The 23,699-nt window shown below is 46.9% G+C and overlaps 1 protein-coding gene across 1 annotated transcript in view; it reads right to left on the bottom strand.

Annotated features, from left to right (window-relative positions):
• The window catches only part of l(2)37Cb (DEAH-box helicase 16 lethal (2) 37Cb), a 76,396-nt gene that overhangs the window by 2,760 nt on the left and 49,937 nt on the right, over positions 1 to 23,699 (bottom strand). Inside the window, exons 16-20 of the mRNA XM_089584319.1 lie at positions 19,408 to 19,527; positions 17,974 to 18,114; positions 14,733 to 14,951; positions 8,056 to 8,349; positions 1,857 to 2,018 (exon numbers count right to left, since the gene is read on the bottom strand). Of these exons, the coding sequence (XP_089440445.1) occupies positions 1,857 to 2,018; positions 8,056 to 8,349; positions 14,733 to 14,951; positions 17,974 to 18,114; positions 19,408 to 19,527 (936 nt within the window). The remainder of the gene's footprint in view (positions 1 to 1,856; positions 2,019 to 8,055; positions 8,350 to 14,732; positions 14,952 to 17,973; positions 18,115 to 19,407; positions 19,528 to 23,699) is intronic.

Here is a 23,699-nt window from a genome sequence, read left to right on the forward strand (position 1 = left end):
CTGGAGCAGACAACAATGCAGCTGTTAACACTAAGTTTGGTTAGGCAGTCCAGTTGAACACTAGCAACTAATGTTTGCATATTATGAATAGGTTTGGAGAATGCTAAACGAAAGGCTGAAACTATCCACTGGCATGCCACTGGCACTTGCAACACTCCAGAGATAGCCAATACACAATCACAGGAGAAAGCATTCTGCAGAACATAAAACATAAATATGCCGATGCAGAACCAGTTGAACAACATGGCAGAGCCATTAGGAGCTAGCTACTTCCAGTTTGGCAGGCAAAAAAAATAACTGGAGAACACTGCTTAACTGTCCTACAAAATAAATCAACAACAAAACTATGACGCACCAGGCAAACCATCACTCAACGACCAGTTGGGAAAGGGGCTGAACATCTGTTCAGGTTTCGCCAACACAATGTTAATCTCATGGCAGGTCTTTCTACCAATTAATAATGCACAGCCTGAAGACCTCCTGTCACTCTTCTAGTACAGCAGCTCACCATTAAAGCCTTCCATTTTGCAAGCACTGCGGAATGACCATGTGGTACAATGGCCATTGCCCTCCTCAACCACATAAAAACGAGCAATGACTAGATGATGCTTTGAAAACAAAAAGAATAAGATTATGCAACACACTGGGAGCTCCAAAAGTGCTTTTGTGGAGTCCTGCCAAAGATGAGGTGGCATTATACAACTAGGCATTGGAAAGAATCTTTGACCCTAATTTGTTGCCCAAGCTAAGATGTTTTTAAGCATGAAATGCTTTTAGCTCCCGCTGTCTGTGCGCCACGGGTGACCTTGGCGCCAAAATGGAGGCGAACCTTAACACACCTTGGCAAAGCTTTCAATCCGCCTGGTGCTGGATGTTGCGTTGCTATCGCATGGCGCGAAGGAGCCTAAGTTTTGCCCTGCAGCCCGAGAGGCACAAGCATAGCCCGGGTGGCACTTGATAAGCTAGGCAACAGCGCTGCGTGAGTTGCCGTCATTACGCGAACTCTGGAACACAGGTCCCGTGGCGCCATCTATCAGTACGGCCAGAACCAGCTTTAATTTGTGGTTCTTTGACGTAGTGGTTGGCGGAGGCGGTGATGACAGCAAATGTCCCAGCATTCTGTGTAGCACATGCTGGCACCATCTCCTCCTCTTTGGACCATGGCAAGCACAGGATGCGCGGGTCACCATACATAAAAAGCGGCAAAGAAAGCCAGGTGGGCTGTCGCTTGTGAAGAAAAGCCAGGGAAAGAAAAGTGGCCAATGAGGGACGCTCCCCAAGACTCGGGCGCGGCTATCAGCATCTATGAGCTGTCCTAGATTATGGTACACTTTTCCTGCAGTGTATTTCAAGCTTACATCTACCCTTGATGACAAGATAGTCTTCTTTTTCAAAGACTACGGTGTCAAAAGGGGATGGACATTTGCTGAGCGACCATATGACAAGCTGGTGTTGGGACTTTGTGCACAGCTTTGCTTTCCTCTGCAATGCAAGGATTCGAGTCCACAACCTTGGGAATGGCAGCAAAGAAGAAAGAACAACTAGTAGTAACTGTGACACTTCTCAAAGCTGATGCCACCCTGCAGCTGTGAGTCGAGACGTGCTGAGGAAACAGCTCCTGGTGTGTCTCAAGCAGCACGCACACGGCCATCCATAAGCACCATGCTGCAAAAGGACAGCCAACAACAAGAGACGGCTGCACGTGTCATAGCCAGGGAAGAATTTCCTGTGACCCTGTAACCTCCACATTTCTGCAGTCTGTCCACACAAGTGGCATTGGTCACGACTGCATTCAATGCATGACCTTCCCATGCAACAAGACCTTACTTGTTGAAGAGTGCAAACACCATGCTGACCTTCCGAATGGCGACCGTGTCTCCCCTGTTGGAGAGCAGCTCAATCTCGACACGCTCCATGAGCCCCTGCAGCTGGTCACGAATGTCCCGTGCCCGCTTCATGGAGCGCTGCTGCAGGAAGTTCTCGTAGCACCACTGGGTTGAGTAGCCGGTGTCCACCCACTGGGCACAGTTGGGCAACGCTCCGCATCAGCACCACTTCTCGAAAGTTAGTGCTGCTGCTCAGAAACTACACAGTAGCTGATAATCCGTGCTCTGCTTTTCGTACTCGGGCAAAGAAAATACAATTTCCATGGCCCATGTTACCTTCCTAATGACGCCAAGAATGTTGAAGCAGAAAAGTGCCGACGACTGACAAAAACTGAGTTACATCATGTGATGCGCAACCATGTCCTGTGGACGTTGCAGGGCGACCACAATGACTCCACACGAGCTCCTGCCATATGAAGAATTAATACTTAAACATTGACCGTAGCTTTGAGTGTAATGATAATGACTGTAAAGTGCTGCAAGCAAGGGACTGCACAACACAGACATGGACATGAAGGGCACAAGGACACGCGCAGTCCTCGTGCTCTTCATTTCTGTTGCGCAGTCGCTTGACTTGCCCAACGATGTGCACGGTTGAACGCCATTTCGTGCTGGCCTTTGATTTCAGATAATTTGAAACTCGATTAATTAGAATTTTTGCACAGTCCAACGAGCATCAAGCAAATGAGGTTGCATGCATACAGGTGCTGACAGAAGCTTTCGGAACATGGGAAAAATGAAAAAAAGCTTACTTCATGGCCCAACGGCAGTGGGTCATATCGCAGCAAACTGTTTGCAGCACATTGACAGCTTCCACAAGGGCTTTTAACTACATGTCTGGAAACTGCCGCCTCAAGCTTTTAGCACCTACTCCACTGCAAACAAGCTGTGAGATGTGGCCACCAACGATGTTGGCAAGGCTTCACAGTAGAGGGAGAGATTTCACATCCCCTCACATCGTTGAGCCAGTGAAAAAGGTTGTACAGCACAATTTCACACACTGGCAATAACTGAGGCAAGGCACGGTACACTAAGCATTTTCCCAATCACCACACGCCCATATCTGTAAAGGGAACAGTCACAGCTAGGCACACTGGCAGCTACAAAAGCTTGGCTTCTCCAGCAAATTAAAATATTAGATAACTCATGCAGCCAATGATAAAAGCACCAAGACACATGTGCTCAGATTCCTCAGATGACATCAGAGCAATCAAGAGAACATAAAGGCAAAACCTTGATTCTTGTTGCAGACTCTGCCACTGCTCATGTTGATATACCTTTGTGAAATATGAATGAAATCTGGCTGCCCGAAAGTCATGCCATGAACCAATGTGCGCCCCTCACACTCTGTACAGCGCTGTAGTTCCGGACCCAATAGCCAATGCTAACAGCTGCTACACTGCTTCTCCTGCAGACATGGATGATGTGTGAGGTCAGGAAAGCTAGAGCCTGTTTCCCAGCAGAAGGTATGTGTAAAGGGTACCACCGAACAAACCCCTCCATTTTTTTCACTCCATGGGTCGCATATTTTTTTGTTTGTTGAGCTGCTGCACTGCTACGTGGGATTCATTTTGCAAAAAAAAAAAAAAAAAAAAGCTCAGCAGAAGGGTCGAATTTTTACAAAGCACGATTAGTACACTGAAAATTTCAACACTTATCTTACCTCAAAATCTTCTGTAATCTTTACAACTGACAGTTAACGTCAAAGGCACTATGCCAGCACTTTTTGAAAAACTGAAAAACTCTCTAACAACCCTGGAATTCCCGACCTTCACAGGGGTGAGCCACACTCTGAAACAAGCCGAACACAATGCTCTCCATGACAGCAACATTCTTCTTCTGCTACACAGATGAGAGATCACCACAGAGAGACGTTTCTTTCCTGAGCACACAAATGATGCTGCTGCTGCCAAGATTTCATTGTGTTCCGTGCATTTAAGGCTGAGCCACGCTGCGGAAACAGTCTGCAAACTCCGTTCGCCTACATGACATTTCCGTAGTGTTGCCGACCCTGTCACACCGCATCAACACGAACTCATTGGAAACGTGTCCCTTTGGTCCACCAACACGTATTGGAAACTTCTGCGACAGCTGTTGGCGAACTCCCTGTCACAAAAAAAAAACAAAAAAAAAAAACAATTTGGGCGGCGCTTCTCCGCTGCATCTTTCCATGCACAGTCGCGGAAACCAGTGACACCTTGCACTGTCGAGCGGCTTGTGCGTTTGGCAGTAAAGATGTGGGACAAATAACTGCAATGTGTGGCTGCTGCAGCAGTAGTTCTGTTGATGTTTTGCACCATCGATTCTGTGTGAGACGATGCATACAGTTAATTGTTTATGGGGGTTAAACATCCCAATGTGACTCAGGCTATGAGGGATACCGTAGTGAAGGGCTCCGGAAATTTCGACCACCTGGGGTTCTTTAACCTACACTGATATCGCACAGCACACGGGCCTCGAGAATTTCGCCTCGATCAAAATTTGACCGCCGAGGCTGGGATCGACCCCATGTCTTTTGGGTCAGCAGCCGAGTGTCATAACCACTGAGCCACCGCGGCGGCCATGGATGACACATACATATGGCAGAAAGCGCGCCTACACCTCACGCTGTCTCACTTTCGAAACGCACGTGGTATAAACTGAAATGCCAACACGAAACATGCCCCATCAACGAATTTCAAAGGAGCAATGCAACACTACTGATTTGTTAATCTTGGTTTGCAAGACACCTGGACAAATAACCCATGCTTATCTACAAAATCTGATTCCCAACTTTATAGCTATCTCTTCTAATTATCTATCTTTGAGCTCACGCCGATGGTACCTCCTCCGTTACGTCCCACACAAATTGCCTCGTGTCGACTACTGCGACCTATCTCACTTTGGACGAAAACAACAGCAGTATGTTTGCACGAGCACCTCGCAGACTCGTCTGCTAGCACCCGCGCAGAGTCATTGCTGGCTGTTGCCGGTGAAACCACAGGAGATAGAGCCGTCACTACAATCAGAGAGGGGCGGCACCAGAGAAGAAAGGGGCTTTTTGGAAAGCTGCGCTCATCAGGAGAATTTGCGCACAAGAATGGGATGGGGAGACTGGACGACGCTCCTCCACGATGGCTCTAGCCGAGGTGCAAGCGGGATCAAGGCACAGAAGCTGCAAGCCAGCTGGCAGTGTTGACGACAGTAGCCTCACTGCCTGCTGGCAGTTGCCTGCCTACAAGACGCTGCACCGCGGCTGACAACAGAGCGACGAAAGGAAATGTTTAGTAACCGATGTTTGCAATCAGGAAAGGCCCGAAAGTGGTCAATCACCACAAAGTGCGTGCTGTGGTTGGTGTGTTGTCGGCAGGAAATTTGCCCAGCCGGTGAACGGGCCAAACCGTGTCAACAAACGCTGTTTGTTTGTAGTTCTGGTTTCCGAAAGCTGTCATACCAAGGCAACACCGCAGCAAGCTGTCTTGTTTCTCTGCTGTTCATGCAGTGTGACAAGATGTTGGGGAACCAGTTGGTTTGGCAACTTGCTGACGGCTCGCTGACGAACGTGCTTGCTTGATGTCACTCTTGTGTTTCCGCAGTGTGACATGGCCTTCAGAATTGAATAGTTTCTTTTGCTCAAATCGGCACAGCTTTAGAAACTACTGAAAATTTTCCATGATATAGGCACGACTTTAGAAAACGGGTTAGAAACAGATGCCAGCATTCGACTCTGTATCGCACGAGCTCTTAAAATTTAAGATGAAGGCCCTACAAATTGACGGCTAAGTTCTCAAAGTGATTCAAGACTACCTTGATGAAAGAAAATAGTGTGTGGTTGTGGCTGGCAGTAAGCCAGAAAAGATAAATGTGACACATGAGGTTCCACAGGAGTCTGTTCTCGGACACTTGCTGTTCTTAATTATATATCAATGACATCACAACCAATATGGGTGGTATTCTACGGGTGCCATCTTTCTAGAAGTGCCTATTTTGGTACGCACCGATTGCCTCGAGCGTGTGGCCTCTGGTGCTCGAGCCGATCAGCGCGGACATGTCTAAAAAGGCGACAACCATAGAATACCACTCTATATCTTCTCATATTCACTGATAATTGTGTAGTTTACCAGACGATATCAAGTGTCTTGGGAGTTACTGCTGACAAATACTGTGTCATATTTTCAAGAAAAAAAGGCATATAGCTTTCGTTCATACACAAATCGAAATACCTAATTTACTAGAAAAAAAAAAAATGGCTGAGGCTTAACTTGGTTAAGCCTGGAGAATGCGAAGCATCATCGTGTCGCGTGATTTGGAGGCGCACAACCACAGCGACGGCGCGAGGTGGGACCCCGTTTCTCCACTGTCGTGACGTCATCGCGTCACGTGGTGTGACGTCATGTATCACGTGATTTGGAGGCGCATAACCACGGTGAAGGGCTGAAGTGGTAGCTAAAGTACCGTAAAAACCCGCATATAATACGAGGTTTTTTTCCCATAATTAGCGTCCTAAATTTCCGCCTCGTACTATTTGCGGATCCGAACAAAAATTTTCGAAGTTGCTCGATGTTTTGGTTTCGTTTTTGCGGCGTGGCTATGGCTTCGCTTCGCTATTGGCGCGTGGCTACGGCTTGGCTTTGTTACTCTCGACAAACGACGTCACGACGTCGTTTCTTTGTTGATCCGTTGGGTGCGCCGGGGGGTCGCGGTGTGCCGTGCGCCTGCTGACAACGCACGTGCTAGCATGTAAGGCACGCTTCGTGAAGTGGATATTGTTTTAGAGAGCACGATGTCACGGTCTCGAAAACAGTACTCGGCTACTTTCAAGCGATTTTGGCTGCGGAGAACATCGGCAACGGTGCGGCCGGGAGGCAGTTTGGTGTCGTCGAAGGAAGCATTCATGGATGGCCACAACAGAAAGAAGCCCTTTTCGCGTGCAGCGGAATGCGACAAAGCTTTCGCGGCCGTTTGATGGTTGTGTAAACAAACCGTTCAAGGACGCAGTCAGGCGGTGCTACGCAGAGTGGATGCGCTCAGGTGAGCCTGCAGTGACGCCAACCCGGCAGCTGAAGCGGGCTTAAGAAGTGCGGCATCTCGAACGCCCTCGATGGCACGGAAGATGAGTACATTTGGGATGATTTGTCGGACAAAGAAATGTTCGAAGAAAGCGCTACTGAAGAACAAAGTAATTGAAGTGAAGTGCGGGATGCGATTTGAATAAATGTCTTCTATGAGCTTGTGTTACTCGTATTATACGTGGGTGAAACTTTTTTTCCCATTTCGCGTCTCTAAATCTTAGCCCCGTATTATATTCGGGTTCGTATTATACGTGGGTTTTTACGGTAGTATGCTTCGCATAAAAACGTCCGAAATAGAGTACTTAGGTATTACTATCACCAAAGATTTCATCAGGGACTGGTAAGTAAGGCCTTATTCCTACATTGGCCCACTGGTGCGGTTAACACTGTTGGCGACCCAATGCTTAACATGCCTTTTCGGCACAGACCAAATCCCAGGCAAAGGATAAGTGGAAAACACTAGACAGGGGGCCTGTGAGCCCATGATCACAAGTGGGAGGGATACGAGCACGGCACTGTTGTGTCTCTAAATTAAACCATGCAAAAGCTTTCTTTGCTCTCAAGTTATATTTGTGGCTGCATCATATTTATGTAAACAAAGAACTGAAAATAAATCATTTGCACATAATGGGGTGTTTAGGCTAAACCAACACTACGTGTTCAGTCACCAGACAGCATCCTCACAGCCATGCCATCACCAACAACTTCTATAGCCATGACACTGATAAAGATTTTTACTGGTACTCGACTGCAGAGGGGCTCTACTGTACACTTTGCAGTGCATGTGTGACAATACTGTGTGAGGGAGAAGACCTGTCCAGCCTTGCAAGCGTGTGCCTTCCTGCCCTAGCTAGACACAAAGATGTCCACTGAAATTCCAAGTCAGACTTGCAGCCACCGAGGGGAGAGCAAGGTGTACAAGCGACATGGCTGTCCCGAGAGGTAAGTCTTGCCTTTTGAGACACAACATCCCTCACAAGAGTGACCCCGTTATCAGGAGTTGTACAAGAGAGCGAAGGTGCAAACTGTGTACTAGATCTAAGGATGGCCAGCATGTCACGAAATAAAATACGCACAGAGAACGAATGCAGTGCACCCAAGCGCACTTTGGCCAATACCTGGTTGTACACATTCATGAGTGTCAGGTGGTCTCCTGCGGGGGAGAAGAAGTTCTTGCGGGCTGTGTCGGCATGCAGAGCCTTGTCCTTGGGTCGGTAGAAGATGGCACTGTTCACCGACAGCATGGCGGCAATGGTGAGCAGCTCCTCCGAGCAGCGGTACTTCTCCGAGGCCAGCAGCATCTTGGCCATCATGGGGTCCACAGGGAACTCAGCCATGCGGCGACCCAACTTGGTCAGTTCACCCAGGTGGTTCAGGGCACCAAGGGCATACAGCTGCTCCAGGGCAAGCACCTGCATTGGTGGGCAACAACAACTCTTCCGCCATCCCTCGCCTACGGACAAAGGCCCCTCGCTCCGTATCCCCTGGCCCTGGTGCGATTGCACTGGTGGTGCAATTTTACAATGAGAAATTCATACAGTAAAACAAAGTCATTCGGAGTGTGAAAACACATTCACCTACCCTTAACCAGGGCACCCCACACAAAGAAACAGCGCAGGTTGGCATTGCCTGCAGCCAACCCGCCGTGGGCACGCAGTAAGAATGGTCGTGCCACAAGACTGACACTGCTCAAGGTGGGAGGCGCTTTGATGCCAGCACCTCCGCCAGACGCTGCCTGGGTGAAGCACATCTCTGCAGGTGCGCGCTTCGGCAGCCCAATGCCACCCCACATTCAAGCATTTTTCGCACAATAGTGCGATAGCAGCCTCATTTTCTTTTCTGATGCGACTGTTGTTACGGAGATGAACAGTTCAAGAAATAAGGCACTACAAAACACACTAGACGAGACAGGACGACGACACAGGTGCCCTGTCTCATTTCGTGTGTTTTGTAGCGCCTTATTTCTTGAAGTGTAACATGCATACCCAACTAGCCCAGTGGCAAACGTTACTCAAGAGATGAATAGAAATGGCATTATAATGAAAAAAATAACGCGAGAGGGCAGTTTGAGAGCTCGGGTGAATTCTAAAAAGAAATATTGTAAAGATTACCATGCAATCTTAAACAGTTTGTGCCAACCATAGCCATGGGCCTCCTCAAAAAACGTGGACAGCTCATTAAAATACAGAAGCAGCGGATATGACAACATATACCGTATTTACTCGCATAATAGGCGCACTTTTTTTTCCAGAAAATGCGGCTCAAAGTTGGGGGTGCGCCTATTACGTGGGGTAAAATTTCCGGGAATTTTTCGACTCGCAAAATTGAACATACCGCATAAACGCACTCGTGTACGGGCCGCACCCCGTTTTCCTGAAGAAAATATTAAAAAAAAATTGTGTAGGGGCCGCACCGAAACATTCCACGACCCACGCAGGAATAGCCTTCTAAATGCACGCGCCGAGGCCTCCGTGATCAGCTCCGGCTGCGCGCAACGGGCGCTTGATCGCGGAGGCCACACACGCGCACAGGAGCTTCCAGACGCTGCCCACGGAGGGCGCCCAAGGCCAAGCTTATCATCATCATCATTTTCCTCCGCAGCGAGCTTTCGCTATCTATATCGCCATCAGCATCACCAGCTCCACTTTTTTTTTTGTTGTTGTCAAGTGCCGGGATCTGCGGTAGAGCGTGGTTTGCGGCTTTGCCGCCGAGCGTTGCTGTTTTAGCTCGACGCTACGCGGCTGGGAGTTTGCTCTCGAACACGGCAAGCGTGTGGCAGTTGCGACTGTGGCGTGCCTAAATTTTCGTACGCGACTCCAGGCGCCGAGGTTTTCGCGGGCCGAAGGGATAAAGGGATTTATCCGGCTGGGGATAAAGCTTTCCAAACAGACGTTTAAAGTGAGCATCCCTGAAAACTGTGTGCGGCTGTTTTACGCGATGTCGTTGTACGTGCTGTGGGTCCACAGAAGCTGTGACGGCAGCTGCACTAGTGAGTTCTAGTAGTCAGTTCAGCAAAAATGTTAAAATAAAGACTGGGGGTCGAGGGGCGGCGAGGCGTCGGCTTGCAATCGTGTAAATACAGTATTGGTCACAGTGCCAAGTTCGGGGTGCGCCTATTATGCGCGGAAATAAAAAAAATTGATTTTTCGCGACCAAACTAGGGGTGCGCCTATTATGCGAGTGCGCCTATTATGCGAGTAAATACGGTATAAGATGCAGTGCTTCAGATGTGCATGCTGCAACTGAGCAAAGGCAATCCTCCGATACTTGAATGCACGCAGCCTCCCACGCGACAGCGGCTGCCCAGTGCTGCCTTTCTTTGCCTTCCCTCTTTCGGTGGCTTCTCTTCCTCAACGACCCCCCCTGCCTCCTTTCCACAGTCCCCTCACGGTAGTTGAAAAGCTGGCTTCTCCTAATGGCTCCTCCCAAGCCTGGTGGTGAAGGTCACTTTAGCTATACTGAAAAGCTTGGGGGAGAAAAAAAGAAAAAATTGACACTATGTTCATACCTTGGTTCCGAATATAACGCGAGGGACATTCCAAAGCATTATTTCATGTCCCCTGAGAAATTTCACAGATTTTAGGTTCCCACTATGTGGAATCCAAAATTTTCCGTCGCAGAAAGTAGCAGGCCTTAACCATGGATAGAATTTAGTGCCAGGGGCACTGGGGCTGAGGCACTTCACGTAGGAAGCAGTGATGTAGCTTTGTGGTGCCACCTCACAGTTCCAAAATGGTCATCGCTTCACCAGCTTAGTGGCAAAATTGCGACTTTTTTGCATAGTGCCCACGATAATCGCAATAAACGGGCTGGTGCAGGTTGCTAGTTCGAACTATCTGGTAAAATCTAAATTAGAAATTATGGCACTGCAGAAATTTTTCCAAAATATTCAAGTAAAACACTTGTTTGGGCGAGTTGGTTCATCTTTGAACGGGTACGTGCTTGCGCGAAGAAGACGGGACACAACAAAGGAACACACATGGCATATGCAGAGCGCATCTGTATATGTCGTGTCCCGTCTTCTTCGCGCAAGTACGCACCTATTCTAAATATTCAGGATCTCAAATTATGGAGGTTTCCCTTTACTCTTCATTTTTTACATCTTAAATTTGCTTTTACAATGCGATACCCTGAACACTTAATTCAAACAGATGCCTTGGTCCCTCCAGCATCAGGCGCATTAAAGAGACTCCCCTTAATTCGAACTCTCCATAATTTCAACAAATTTTTGAGTTTGAAATATCAGAGTCAAATGTACATTGCTTCACAGCCATTTTAATGAGATAATGCGTCGTTGGTCATAAAATTCCCCGACACGCCCTCTCTTCTATGGCAACAATGAGCGGCCTCTCCAAGCCAGTCTGTCCGAGGCAGCGGCGGCCGCTCGCGTCTATGTTAGGTAGAAAAAACCTCTTCACGGCCTAAAATACTGACCGCGAATATGAGGGTTGCACTGAAAGTAATGCAAAAGTTGGTACAAATCTTTTGACATACGTCGTGCTATATTCTTACTTTCTCTATACAATGGCACAACTCAATGTAGTCTCTATTACAAGCAATACAATTAGACCAGCATCAATTCATCTTCTCGCTGATGATTTATGTCAGTTGTCACAGTTTATGTTCTCCCACTGCATGGTTTGTCTTCAACGTTGGTATTCCTTGTCTGAACTTCTTAATCAGTCTAAGCACATTGCTCTTGCCAGTGGTGTCATCTCAATAAACATTCAGTAGCTGTCTGTGAATGTCAGACAGCCTGCATCCTTCCATGGTCAAAAACTCCATGACAGCCTGTGCCTTTTCCTTGGAATACATTAGCTACATGTAGTGAAAAAGATTCATCATTTACCTGCAAAACAACGAATGGTTCTTATAGAAGAAGAGGTACCCTACAAACACACAGAATTTGAACAAAATTTGAACAATGTACACCACGTAATAAAGGCTTTATGCGAACTTTTGCATTGCTTTAATGCAGCATTAATGCAGCATGGTTCCGCAAAGGCTTGTCCACAGTAACTCAGGTTGCTGAAATAACACACGGCTTTGCAGCAACAATTACCTCACAACTTCAGGCCGATGTTCTTTTTATCGACTTTTCAAAAGCTTTAGATCGCGTCCTATATTGTAAACTAATTGAGAAGCTTAAGTTAATAGGTGCAGATTTGAGAACAATAGCCTGAATATCAGCATATCTCTCAAATTGCTCACAGTTCATTCAGGTTAATTAAAGAGCAACTTAATACTCTTCATGTCCTCTTTGGAGAGCCACAGCTTTCCAGCTTTCTGTCCTCCTAATCAGTTTTAAGGACAATACTTTTCCTTAAACATATATATAAATGATTTTGCAGCCTGCATTGAATAACAATTAGGCTCTTTGCCGACGACTGTGTGATTTACTCTTCCTTGCGAAATGTTAAAGACCAGATAAAATTAAACACGTCCTTATACAGCTTTGCTGACTGGTTCCTCGAATGAGGGATGCAAATAAATACTAGGATATAATCTGTCAGCATTACAACAACCCCCCCCCCCCCCCTTCCCCCCCCCCCCCCAAAATATCCTCTTAAATTTTCATATGGGGTAGATGCTGACACAAGAAAACGCAGTGAAACATTTGGGATTAACATTTATCGATAGATTAAGATGTACATGTAAACGACACTTGTGGGAAACCACAGACAATTATGGTTTTTATGCAGAAATCTTGTTATGGCACGCCCTGAGATGAAGTTATTAGCATACAAGACCCTTATCCAGCCATACTTGGACAGAGCAGCATAGAGTGGAATCCTTACCAAACACATCTAATCGATAAACTTGGGATCCAAAATCTGGCTCTCCGATTCATATACTCTCGCTATTCACGCCATGAGAGTGCAACTGCTGTGCGCAGCAAAGCGCGCATACTGACTCTGGAATGCCGCCGATGCACTGGATCAATGAAATTCCTTTTGCTTATCTACTAGAACTGTACAAACTTGGACAGAAATGAACAGCTGAAACCACCCTTCTAGCATTCCAGCAGATTAAATCCTGCATTGTGCATTAGGCCCAATGCTTCAAAATGTAACAGTACACTTAAATATACACATAAATATTCTTAAATGTCTGTCGATACATCGACCGACCAAACTGAACTGTTACTGCAGTTAACACGTTTTGGCGGGCTAGTTGGTTAAGCGTCTTGAATAAACAGCGCGAATGTGTGAATGGGCAAAGAAAGAGAAAAAACAGTGCGTACCGCTATATCATGAAACTAAGGTCATTGCCAAAAATCGGGAAAAAAACTGAGAGGGAAATTATCGAGGCCTACAACATATTCAAGCAGGGAAATGCATGTGTAAGCACTCCTTCGCTAACACTACTGCAAAAAGAGCTGTCACTCCTGGGTGGTGATAATCTCCGCTGATTTCTAGCGCACTTCTGTTGCTGTTGTCACATTTATGTTTTTTTTTGTTGTTTTTTTTTCGCACTTTGTATACCTTTCCCTCTCTGCCGACATCTATGTATTTATACTTGTATGATCAGCAATAAACCCTCAGTTGTTAGTCAGCGCTGTGTCCGTTTTCTTGTCTTTTGTGCTTGTCTTCGTTTGCGCTGTTTATTCAAGATGTTACTGCAGACCTGTTCTTGTTGCTTTACTTCTGCATTGTATAACGGTTGCTACTGTTGTTGTGGGTTATCAACCCACTTCTGTACGGGCCTGTACTGGCCCACATTATGACTAAATAAATAACAATAAGCTTTCGGTGCAACCATCTTTTGTACATGTTCCTATGAGCTGCGTGACAGTTCCTCAGCGAAGTCTGAATTATTGTGCCAGTCCGAATTATAGGAGTCGGAAAAATCGGTCGGCTACTGTATACAAGTTGAAAGTTGTCCCTCGTATCATAATTGAATCTCATGAAAAGGCAGACTCTACTGTATTGATCAGGGAGGCTGTTTGGGCGAGTTGGTTCGTTATGATGAAATTTGTAGCACTTGAAGACATGGACAGAAGGAAGCAGACAACACGGGCTATCTAATACTTCACTCAGGCTGTGTCTTCAAGCGCTAAAAGTTTCGTCTACTGTATTCGTTTGCATACTGCTTGATGCTCCACACAGTAGGTCAACCCCCCAACGTTGGGAAACAGGTCAAACAGGCTGACCAATGGAAGAACATTCAAGCAGCAGTGGAGGAACCCCCAATGAATTGTGCTGAGCAACACGCGTTTCATTCTATTGAGCCCCCTTGGCACCTCTTCGGTGCATGGAAAGAAAAGGCACTGTTGCTGCTGCTTTTTTTTTTTGGAGACATCAAACTCGCATGCACTTGTTTAAATGCTGCTGAGAATGATCAGCGATGTTCGAGAGGCACGACTCTCCTAAAGTGCACGGTTGACATGGTGATGGTGAGGTGGGACCGTGCTTTTCTTCGAATTGGTCTTATCCAAAAACCCTTGACAGTGGCCTCGGTTGCCTTCCAGTGAAAATGAGGCACAAGAAGGCCAATTGTTGAGCTACAGGGTTGGTCAAAAGTTCCCAGGCCACAGGGTCTGCTTTACTTCTGTATATCCTGGCACTTAAGATGCCGATAGAGCCACCAAGGTTGTCAGAGGTTAGAGCAACACTTCTGTTACCCTCTACAGATATTTTGAGCTTCGCTTCCAGTACTTCCTGTACTTCCAGTATGCTGTTGCTTTGCATTAGATTTGTGCACTTTTTTTTTTCCCCGCAAAAGAGACCCTCGTGTTACAGGTGGCTAAACACAACCAAACTACAACAGGCGGAGAGGGAGTTATGGTGCGCACCAATGTCTCATGAGCAGGTGGGTCAAGGAAGTCGAAGTGAAGGAGGTCATTGATGCCCAGGGACTTGAGCATGAGCACCACGTTTCCAAGATTGACCCGCTGGATCTCGGGCACCGTGTTGTCCTCCAGCTCGTGCTCGTACGCCCATGCCGTGTAGAGCCGGAAGCACTTGCCTGCTGCCACCCGACCCGCACGGCCTGAACGCTGTCGTGCGGATGCCTGCAAATAAAGATCACCATTATGCATTCGCAGCAGTAGCAGACCACAAGGCAGAGCCTGTGCAAGTTATTTCTATTTCATTACACACAGCCGACCCCCTGTCTCCAACGCCCTGAGGCACACTTGACTTAATATAAAAAAAGATGCTGAGGGCATGCCAAAAATTAACAAGCACAAGTGAGGGCCAGCTACAAGCAGATAAACAGCGCTACATGCATTTCGTGAGGGCACGCTCGAGCTTTGTCCACGTGACTCTCTGCCCACAGTGACAGGATTTGAATGCGCAGGCTCCTTTCCCAAGCATTGCAGCCCTAGGAAGCCGAGCACCAGGCCGGGGCATAGCTCGTACCCATTTTGAGAAAACCGGTGGGAACCCGGCCGGCGGCGGGAGTCGAACCCACCACCTCCCGAAGCCAAGGTGGGCGCTCTACCACGAGGACACGGCTGTGGTCAAGTCTGAGAGCAAGTCTACGCTACAAAACAGGGGCTTGCGAATAGTATTCCAGATTACTGGAATTATTCTAAGCCCCTAAACGCCCACAAATAAGAGATTTCTTCTTCTTCACGGCACTTCCAAACACTTGTCGCACGCATTACCTAGCTCTTTCCACACAGAATCGACCCTGCATAAAATCAACGCACTGACGGCCACTGAGGTCGTAAAATTAAGTGCAGCACCAGCTGCGAACCTGACTGGCAGCGATCCTCTAGAGATAAGATATGCAGTCCAGCTTGTGGAGGACAGCAGAACGGATGAGGTTGTGGCGACCGTTAAATTTTCGTCCCAATCTAGAAACTCCGTGTATTAGGCCACATAGGCCAAGAAAAACATGCGCATCGGGCTCAACCAGCTTGCACAACTGCACCGCGCACAGTGCCTCTTCGCGGTTCATGAGAGCGTTTGGGCGGTTTGGGCCAATCACAGAGCTTACTGCCCGGCAAAAATGATACGCGAGGGATAGGCGGGCCACATGTCTTAGTGAACACTGCATTTGGGGAGGCATTCCACAACTGGCCCTTTGTCTTCGAGCGTTGTGAGAGGGCTTGCAACGGACGTACTATCAGCCAATGCAAAACACATTATCATTTCTTTCCTGTACCAATAAACTGTATCGGATTCTGAATAAGTCCGCCTTTCCTTGCTTATTTGTGTCGTGTGCAAGAAAAAATGTTCGGCTTTTGAAAAAAAAAAAAATAACTGCACCAATATATAGATTCTTTATTTTGTAATATATAGTCGTAATACCTGGGGTTTAACATGTCGAAGCGACATGGGAGCTACTATGGACGCTGTAGTGGAGGAATTCAGATTAAAGTAGACTAGCAGGGATTTTTCAACGCTTGCTCACATTGCACAATGCACGTGCATGTTTAAAATTTCACTGCAATGGAAATGCAGCCTTAATAACAGGGACTGAAGCTGCAACCTTGGAATCAGCAGCCGAGCGCCACAGCCACTGAGCCATGTTTTTTCTTTATTGCACCACTGAGCCAACGTGAGGAGTTTTATTTAGTACCTGCTGTCTGAGACAAAAGTAATTGTTGCAGAGTGTGGTTGGGTCCTTGCGCCCATGTTTCACACATTTATGGTACATGACACAAAGAAAGCGAACCTATTCTCACTCGATGCTTTATAAGTTATAGCAGTTCTAAAAATTTGATTAAAACCATACGCAAACATGCAAAAGGGGCAGACTCTAATAAACCGAAGATTGCACATCGATCTGGTGTACAAAGCTTTAGAATCGCCGAAAGCAATCACAGAAGCGCCATTTAGGTTTCTTCCCAGACACCAGCCTTCCTTCAATTTTGTTGTCGCACAGACTGGGTGCCATTTTCGCACTGTCTACTACAGAAAGCCTGCTGTGGGTAAATCTATGCACTAGCTTATCTCATTTTGTCTTGGGAAAAAAAAAAGGAAAAGTAGGCCCAGTTGCAGAATAAGTGGGACTGAACCGAGTCCCGAACCAGTCTGGAACACTTCCTTTGAATTGTTCCTGTTTGGGTTCAGTTCCAAGCTGGCGAAAAAAATATGGTTTGGGTTAGCTCTAGTTTCGGGTTCAGGCTCTGTTTCCGTTCGACACTCTGTGTATACCCCCCATGTTATGTATTTTGCCATGTCAGTCTGCACGCAACGCATGCTCCGGAGGTCACCAGAAGTTTGCTCTTGCAGCTGTTTGTATGGGAAAGCGACCGCAGACGCCAGTGAGCCGGGTAAACGGTGCGCAATTTACTTTTCTTTACCGAAACCAACTTACAAACAAATCACCGACTTTTTTTGACATCACTCATTCACCTTTTCATCAACTCATTGATCACTCGTTCATTCACTGATCTTCTCAAGCCTGCCCTGTGCGCATCAGCATTCATTCTGGTGTGCTTGCGCAGCAGAGAGCGCAAAATATGCAAGAAAAATTTCTTCTTACAAATCTGGGTAATAAATTAGGGACACGCAAATTATGCGAGTAAATATGGTATATTTAGTCAGAAAATAGAAAAATACAAAAATCTAGAATATACGTTGTCAGAAATGAGTAAAAAATCAATTGCTTGCGCAAAGCATTTTAGGTTCTCCTGAGCTGCCTCGGAGATAACTTGATGCTGGCACTGAATCGTTCAGATGTGCCTTCAGTGCCTTCAGTGAGGCTCGGAAAATGAATCCCCTTGGCAACGGCAAGGACGAAAGTTACAGATGCACCTGTCAATAGTCCGGGCTGGATGAAGCAGTCATCTCTGTCTAACTTAAAATCAGTCATCTTTTCACGCAAAGCTGTTGCTTGCATCTACAAAGCATCAGATGGTGAGGAATCGCGAGAACACTGCCGTTGCTGAGCAGCGTCAGCGCGAGGCCAGGACACCACCTTGGATGCCACGCTGATCGTGATTGCTCCATGTTGGCAGGTTTCACTGCAACTTGAAAAATACTTCCTCATAGGGCTGATGAAAGAACTGAGGTATGCAGAATTGTGCACCATCAGGCACGGTAAGGAGAGGGCCAAAGAAAGTGCCAGCAGCCACCTGCCTTGGATATCGGTGTGACCACCAGTGAATCCATGCCCGTGCGTGCATTGTAGCTGTTCTGCTTGCAGAAGCCCGGGTCAATCACATAGATGATGCCGTCGATTGTCAGCGACGTCTCTGCTATGTTGGTTGCCAGCACCACCTGCACAAATCCCGCACAACATTCTGAACAGCCCACTGCTGCCTGCTCTGTGATGAAATACCTGCGGTAAAACAACCTCAACATTGATGCAAAGAAGCAGTCTGTGGACCATGTTCTGCTTGCAGCAGTAAAGAAAACGCTACGATATATGCAACAGTTGACAAGCATGCTCACTGGTAACGACATTCCTAAGAATACTTTCCATGCAAATAGGACAACTTGCAGCATATTCTTGGCAATTTCAGGCATCAAGAACTTGGCTCTTGCTGTGAACTGGTCACACCGCCTGCCACCGTTGTTTACTTGGAGTTGCATTACTGAGTAACACCACTGAGCAATGGGCACATGCAACAGCAGAGTTGTGCTCAGGTTCCTGCTCAACAATCAAAGTGCACACACGTCATCAAACACGTGTCCACATAACTATGGTGTCAACTGTATGATCCTGCCATAGACCACAAAATAGTATAGCCGCACATGTGGCCTGAACTTGCACAATGGCAAGATGTATTGCAGTCAGCCTCAACCTTATCAATTCCATAGCTAGTTCCATACACAATTCTGCTGCACCCCTCGGCCACTGCAAAAAGTGGTAGGGTTTTAACAGCTAAACTGAGTAGACATGCAAAAGCATATGTTTAGCATGGGTGGCTAATGGTTTCGCTTTGCCGGGTTGCCGGATTCACGTATGGCAACAATATTAGACTTAGTTAAGCTCAGATCGAGGTACAGCTGATCTGATCTGTTCGCACCACAGATGGAAGTTGATGAATACGACGATGTGCAATGCACAGCGAGAGAGTGTGTTGCAGTTTAACACGAGGTGTGATTGGCTACTGAGATAGCCTGGTGCTGTCGTGCAGTGGCCAGCAAAGCTGATCTGCTCGCATCGCCACGGGTTCGAAACCCAGTCGCGGCAATATTGATTTTATTACTGCATGGGCTGTTGCTGTGCTAGGTTTTGCCAAGGTCACCTCCAAGGTCAAGCTTCACACAAACTTGTTGAGCCAGTTAGACCTCGTGAAGTAGTGCTTTTGCATTAAAACAGGCGCTCAGTTATGATGCGCACCAAACACCGCCCCAACTGTTTTGGCGGGTTGGTGCCTAAGAAATCATTCTTTTCTGGTCTTCACTGTACAAATACCTGCAGCACTGCAGAAGCATGATGACAGAAAAAACATTCCACCACGATGATAGCCCATAAAACAAAAGGCAAAACATTACTCCAATGTGCTTGGCCTAATAGACAGAGAGTGCAGGCAGCTATATGCTCCCAACAGGACTGGCACCCACCTTTCTGGCGCCTGTAGGGGTGGGCTCGAAGATCTTGGCCTGCATCTCTGTGGGCAGGTTGGCATAGATGGGCAGGATGACCAGCTCCCTGATCTTGGAGCCCAGCTTGCGTGTCCTCTCCTGCAGGGGACAGTTTGTTTTTGAGTTGCAACTCAAACTGGACTGTCTCATTTGCCACTTGCTGGAACTCTGTCACGTCATGATCATGCAAGCTGAATACGCAAGGCACATGTAGAGAGGTATCCTCCTAAAAAACGCAGGAAAAGTAGGATGGCAACTGCTTTCACTACCGGGACCACAGTGATTTACGGATATACAGCTAACCATGAAATAGTGGCAGTAAGTGAAAATGGCTATTTATTTTCTTTTCATTGCGTCTCACATTGTGGGAGAAAGACAACTCCCTTTCCAAGAATTTTGCTAAACACACAGGGCATCAAACTACCCACCATTACTCTGCGTCTCCAAATGTCACCCCCACAAGTAGCCGCTTAGCACAGACTTTCATGTTTTGTTCGGCTATAGTGCCTCAAAATGTAGGGCAATGTGCTTTTATGTACTGTTAATTTTAACAGAGCATGTAATTTTGTCATTCTCTGATTGATGCTGTACACTTTCCAAGGACCTTTTAATTAGGGATGAGTGATTATTGAGTTAGCAGTAAGAGGGAAAGTAGACGAATTTAGGATATCACCGCACAACCGCTAGTCGGCTTTAACTGAGGAAGACAACCTTAATGTTCAAGCAATGAACGATAATCTCAAAGCTATCATTACAGAGTGCGCCGTAGAAGTAGGCGGTAGGATGGTTCGACAGGATACCCGCAAGCTATCTCAGGAGACGAAAGATCTGATTAAGAAATGCCAAAGCATGAAAGCATCTAACCCGACAGACAGAAGAGAACTGGCAGAGCTATAAAAGGTAATCAATAAGTGCAAGGCAACCGACATCAGGAAGTTTAACATGGAGAAAATCAAGCAAGCTCTAAAGAATGGAGGTAGCCTAAAAGTGGTGATGAGGAAACTAGGCATAGGTAAAAACCAGATGTATGCGCTAAGAGACAGAGAGGGCAATGCCATCAGCAATACTGATAAGATAGTTCAAATAGCCCAAGAGTTCTACACAAATCTACACAGTAGCCAATGTAATCAGAGCGTTAATGAGAGAGGCAGTAGCGCACAGCAATGGGACATCCCGCCAGTAACGAAAGAGGAAGTAAAGAAAGCCTAAGGCGCAATGCAAAGGGAGAAAGCAGCAGGTGAGGATCAAGTAAAAGCAGATCTGTTGAAGGTGCTAGAAAAACTAGCCACCCTGCATACGCAATGCCTTATGACGTCGAGTGTACCACAAGCTTGGAAGAACGCTAACATTATCTTAATTCATAAGAGAGGAGATGTCAAGGACTTGAAAAATTACAGACCAATCAGCTTGCTGTCCATTGCCTACAAGGTATTTACTGAGGTAATTGCTAATAGAGTCAGGACAACCTTACACTTGAATCAATGAAACGATCAGGCAGGATATTGAAAAGGATACTCGAGAGTAGACCATATTCACACTACAAGCCAGGTGATAGAGAAATGCGCAGAATATAACCAACCCCCATATATAACCTTCAGTGGTTACTAGAAAGCATCTGACTCAGTGGAAACCACAGCAGTCATGCAGGCATTGTGGATACAGGGTGTAGAAGAGTTGTATGTGAAAATACAGGAAGATATCTGTAACGACTGCACAGCTACCATAGCACTCTGACCACGGCAGTCCTTGCTCTGAGGGAACAAAGAAACATCACTGGATGACACAGAAAGGCATTTATTGCTGCAACCACAATAGCACCGGCTAGTAACAAAGCACGCTAAAAAATCGCTGTGTCGAGGTCGTCCGTCTCACCAGCAAGATTACGAGCGAATGTTCGCCCACGCTAGGACAGGGGAGAAACTCCAAGGCCGGATGGGATGAGCTTGTGGGAAAATGTTCCCACGAGGCCTCGCCCCACTGGAGGAGAGGGGAGTGCGGTGCTGAAATGTCTGCATGCGACGAGCTCCCAAGCCGAAGAGAGAGAGCTGCCTCCCACGCGAGTGCAGCAATCACGCTGACCGTGGCGCCCTCCCTTGCCAGTTTAGTAACTAAGGGGGCCCATCATGGGGAAGCAAACCGGACGGGACAAAGCAGGGTGAGTCCACACACCGCTAGACCTTAGTGTAAACGCGTATTTTTTCTGAACCAAAATGTTAGTTTCGAGTGAGCGATCGCCTATGTGTCTTTTTGCTTCGTCGTTTCATCCGTCTTCACGCTGTTCTACCTAAAATGAAAGTAACGCATTATGGATCAAACAAAACAGCACACACTATCACATCGTGATTGTTCGAAGCACGCGATCGGCCATCTTGTTCTCATCACATCTAATATGTGGGAAAGCCCACTTGTAGGTTTTCGCACGAGGTCTAAGCCTAGGAACGTCCAAACATGATCAGTCCACATGAAAAACGAGAGAGAAGAAAGTGAAGAGGATGCTTCGTACCAGTTTCCGGACTCTAAACTCGATCTTGGGATAAAGTGTGTAGATACTGTGGTCTTTGCCGCGGTCCAATTTATGATAGGTGGAGCATTATTCTATCACTGCCCAATATTTGGATATTCTCGAATTGATAATGAGCTCAATAACAAACATCAAGCATATCTGATTCAAAATTGTGTGAAAATTGTGAATTGTGTGTGGTGGTGCATGTCCACCATAAGCTGGTTTCACTACTTGAACAAACCTCCGGATATTGCAACATGGCAAAACTGTCAATGTAGTGACAATGAGTGGAAATGCAGCGAGAGTGCTTTTGTGCATGACACGAGAAGCTTCCAGACAAGGAATGAGAGCAGAAAGAGTGCACACTCAGATATGGCACAAAAAAAGGCAACGTGCTTGGGCACTCTCAGAGGTGAGAAGCCAGCAGAGAAGCAAAGCTGGTAGGCATGCTGGCTGCCACGGTGACTATGGCTACGAAAAAGCAAGTGCACCCAGAGCAGGGCACTAGTTCATCAGGTCTGAAGGTGATGTGCAATCGCTACTGCGCATGTTCACCCTTTTTAAAAAGTCTAGAGCTCGGGGAGGCCTGCTTCTGAGCCACACCATGTGGCTCGTAATGCATTCCCAGCTTTGCAAATCTTCTGAAGGAATCTGGTCCTCCAATGTGTAGGACTTCTGCAAATGCTAAGGCAGCCCCACTACATGGCTTAGAAGCAAACACCTTGGGCTCTAAACACTTCTCACACAGGTTGTACATGCTTGGCCCACCTTTTCAATTTGTGTGTTTTGTGTGTTGGGTTTAATGGCGCATAAGCAGCTAAGGCTATCATGCGCCAAGAACAAGGTATAGGATATTTCTGTTATGCACATTTTTGCTGTTATGTGAAAAAATGGTGTACAGGGTCTAAAGTTTCTTGTACCGAGTAATAAGAGAAGGAAGAAATTTTAGAACTATCTACAAGTAAAAGCTTTTAAGGAGGCTGGGTAACCTCATCAGCGGTCCTTGGCTGGGCAAGGAACCACCTTTTCACTGGAAACCAAATCACCAATCACATCACCATGTCTGTGGCATGCTTTAGGAAGACATGGAATGGTCGTCTCCAGCTCCCTAAAGCAGCCCCTTTAATACACAAAAATTGGTGACTAGAATAAAGCTTGCTAAGCAAACACTTGTTAATTTGAACTTCAAGGGACCAAAAAAAAAAAATTTGGCTCTGGTTTAGCTCTTGTTAGACCTGGCGAGAACCTAGCTTCTTTCAGAGACTCAGAACTCGATTCATCGTCATCTGTCGTCGTGGACGCACTGTCGTTGGCTAAGCCGGCCCGTCTAGCCGCGTCGTCCTTACGTCGGTTATCGAGACGCTTAGCGCGCTCTTCCTTAGTCTCCTCAGCTCGCCGCCTCCTCTTGCCTTCGTTCCTACGACGAGCCCCAGCTTCCTCCAAGCTGTCCATTTCTACGACAGGCTCCGTATTGTTGTGACATATATACCCGCTGCATCTCTGACAACACTCCCCGCATGTGCACAACTGACGAGGCGGGCGGCTAGAATTTCGATGGAGGCTAAATGCTAGAGGCCCGTCTACTGTGCGATGTCTGTGCACGTTAAAGAACCCCAGGTGGTCGAAATTTCCGGAGCCCTCCACTACGGCGTCCCTCATAGCCTGAGCTGCTTCGGGACGTTAAACCCCTATAAACCACTTCTTTGATCCCACTGTTTATCCCATCTTCTATGGCGCGGTTTGGGTGTCTATAGAGACAGTATATGAC

This window comes from Amblyomma mixtum, chromosome 3 (assembly GCF_055824585.1).
Source record: "Amblyomma mixtum isolate Tamu chromosome 3, ASM5582458v1, whole genome shotgun sequence".
In the NCBI taxonomy this organism is placed as follows: domain Eukaryota; kingdom Metazoa; phylum Arthropoda; class Arachnida; order Ixodida; family Ixodidae; genus Amblyomma; species Amblyomma mixtum.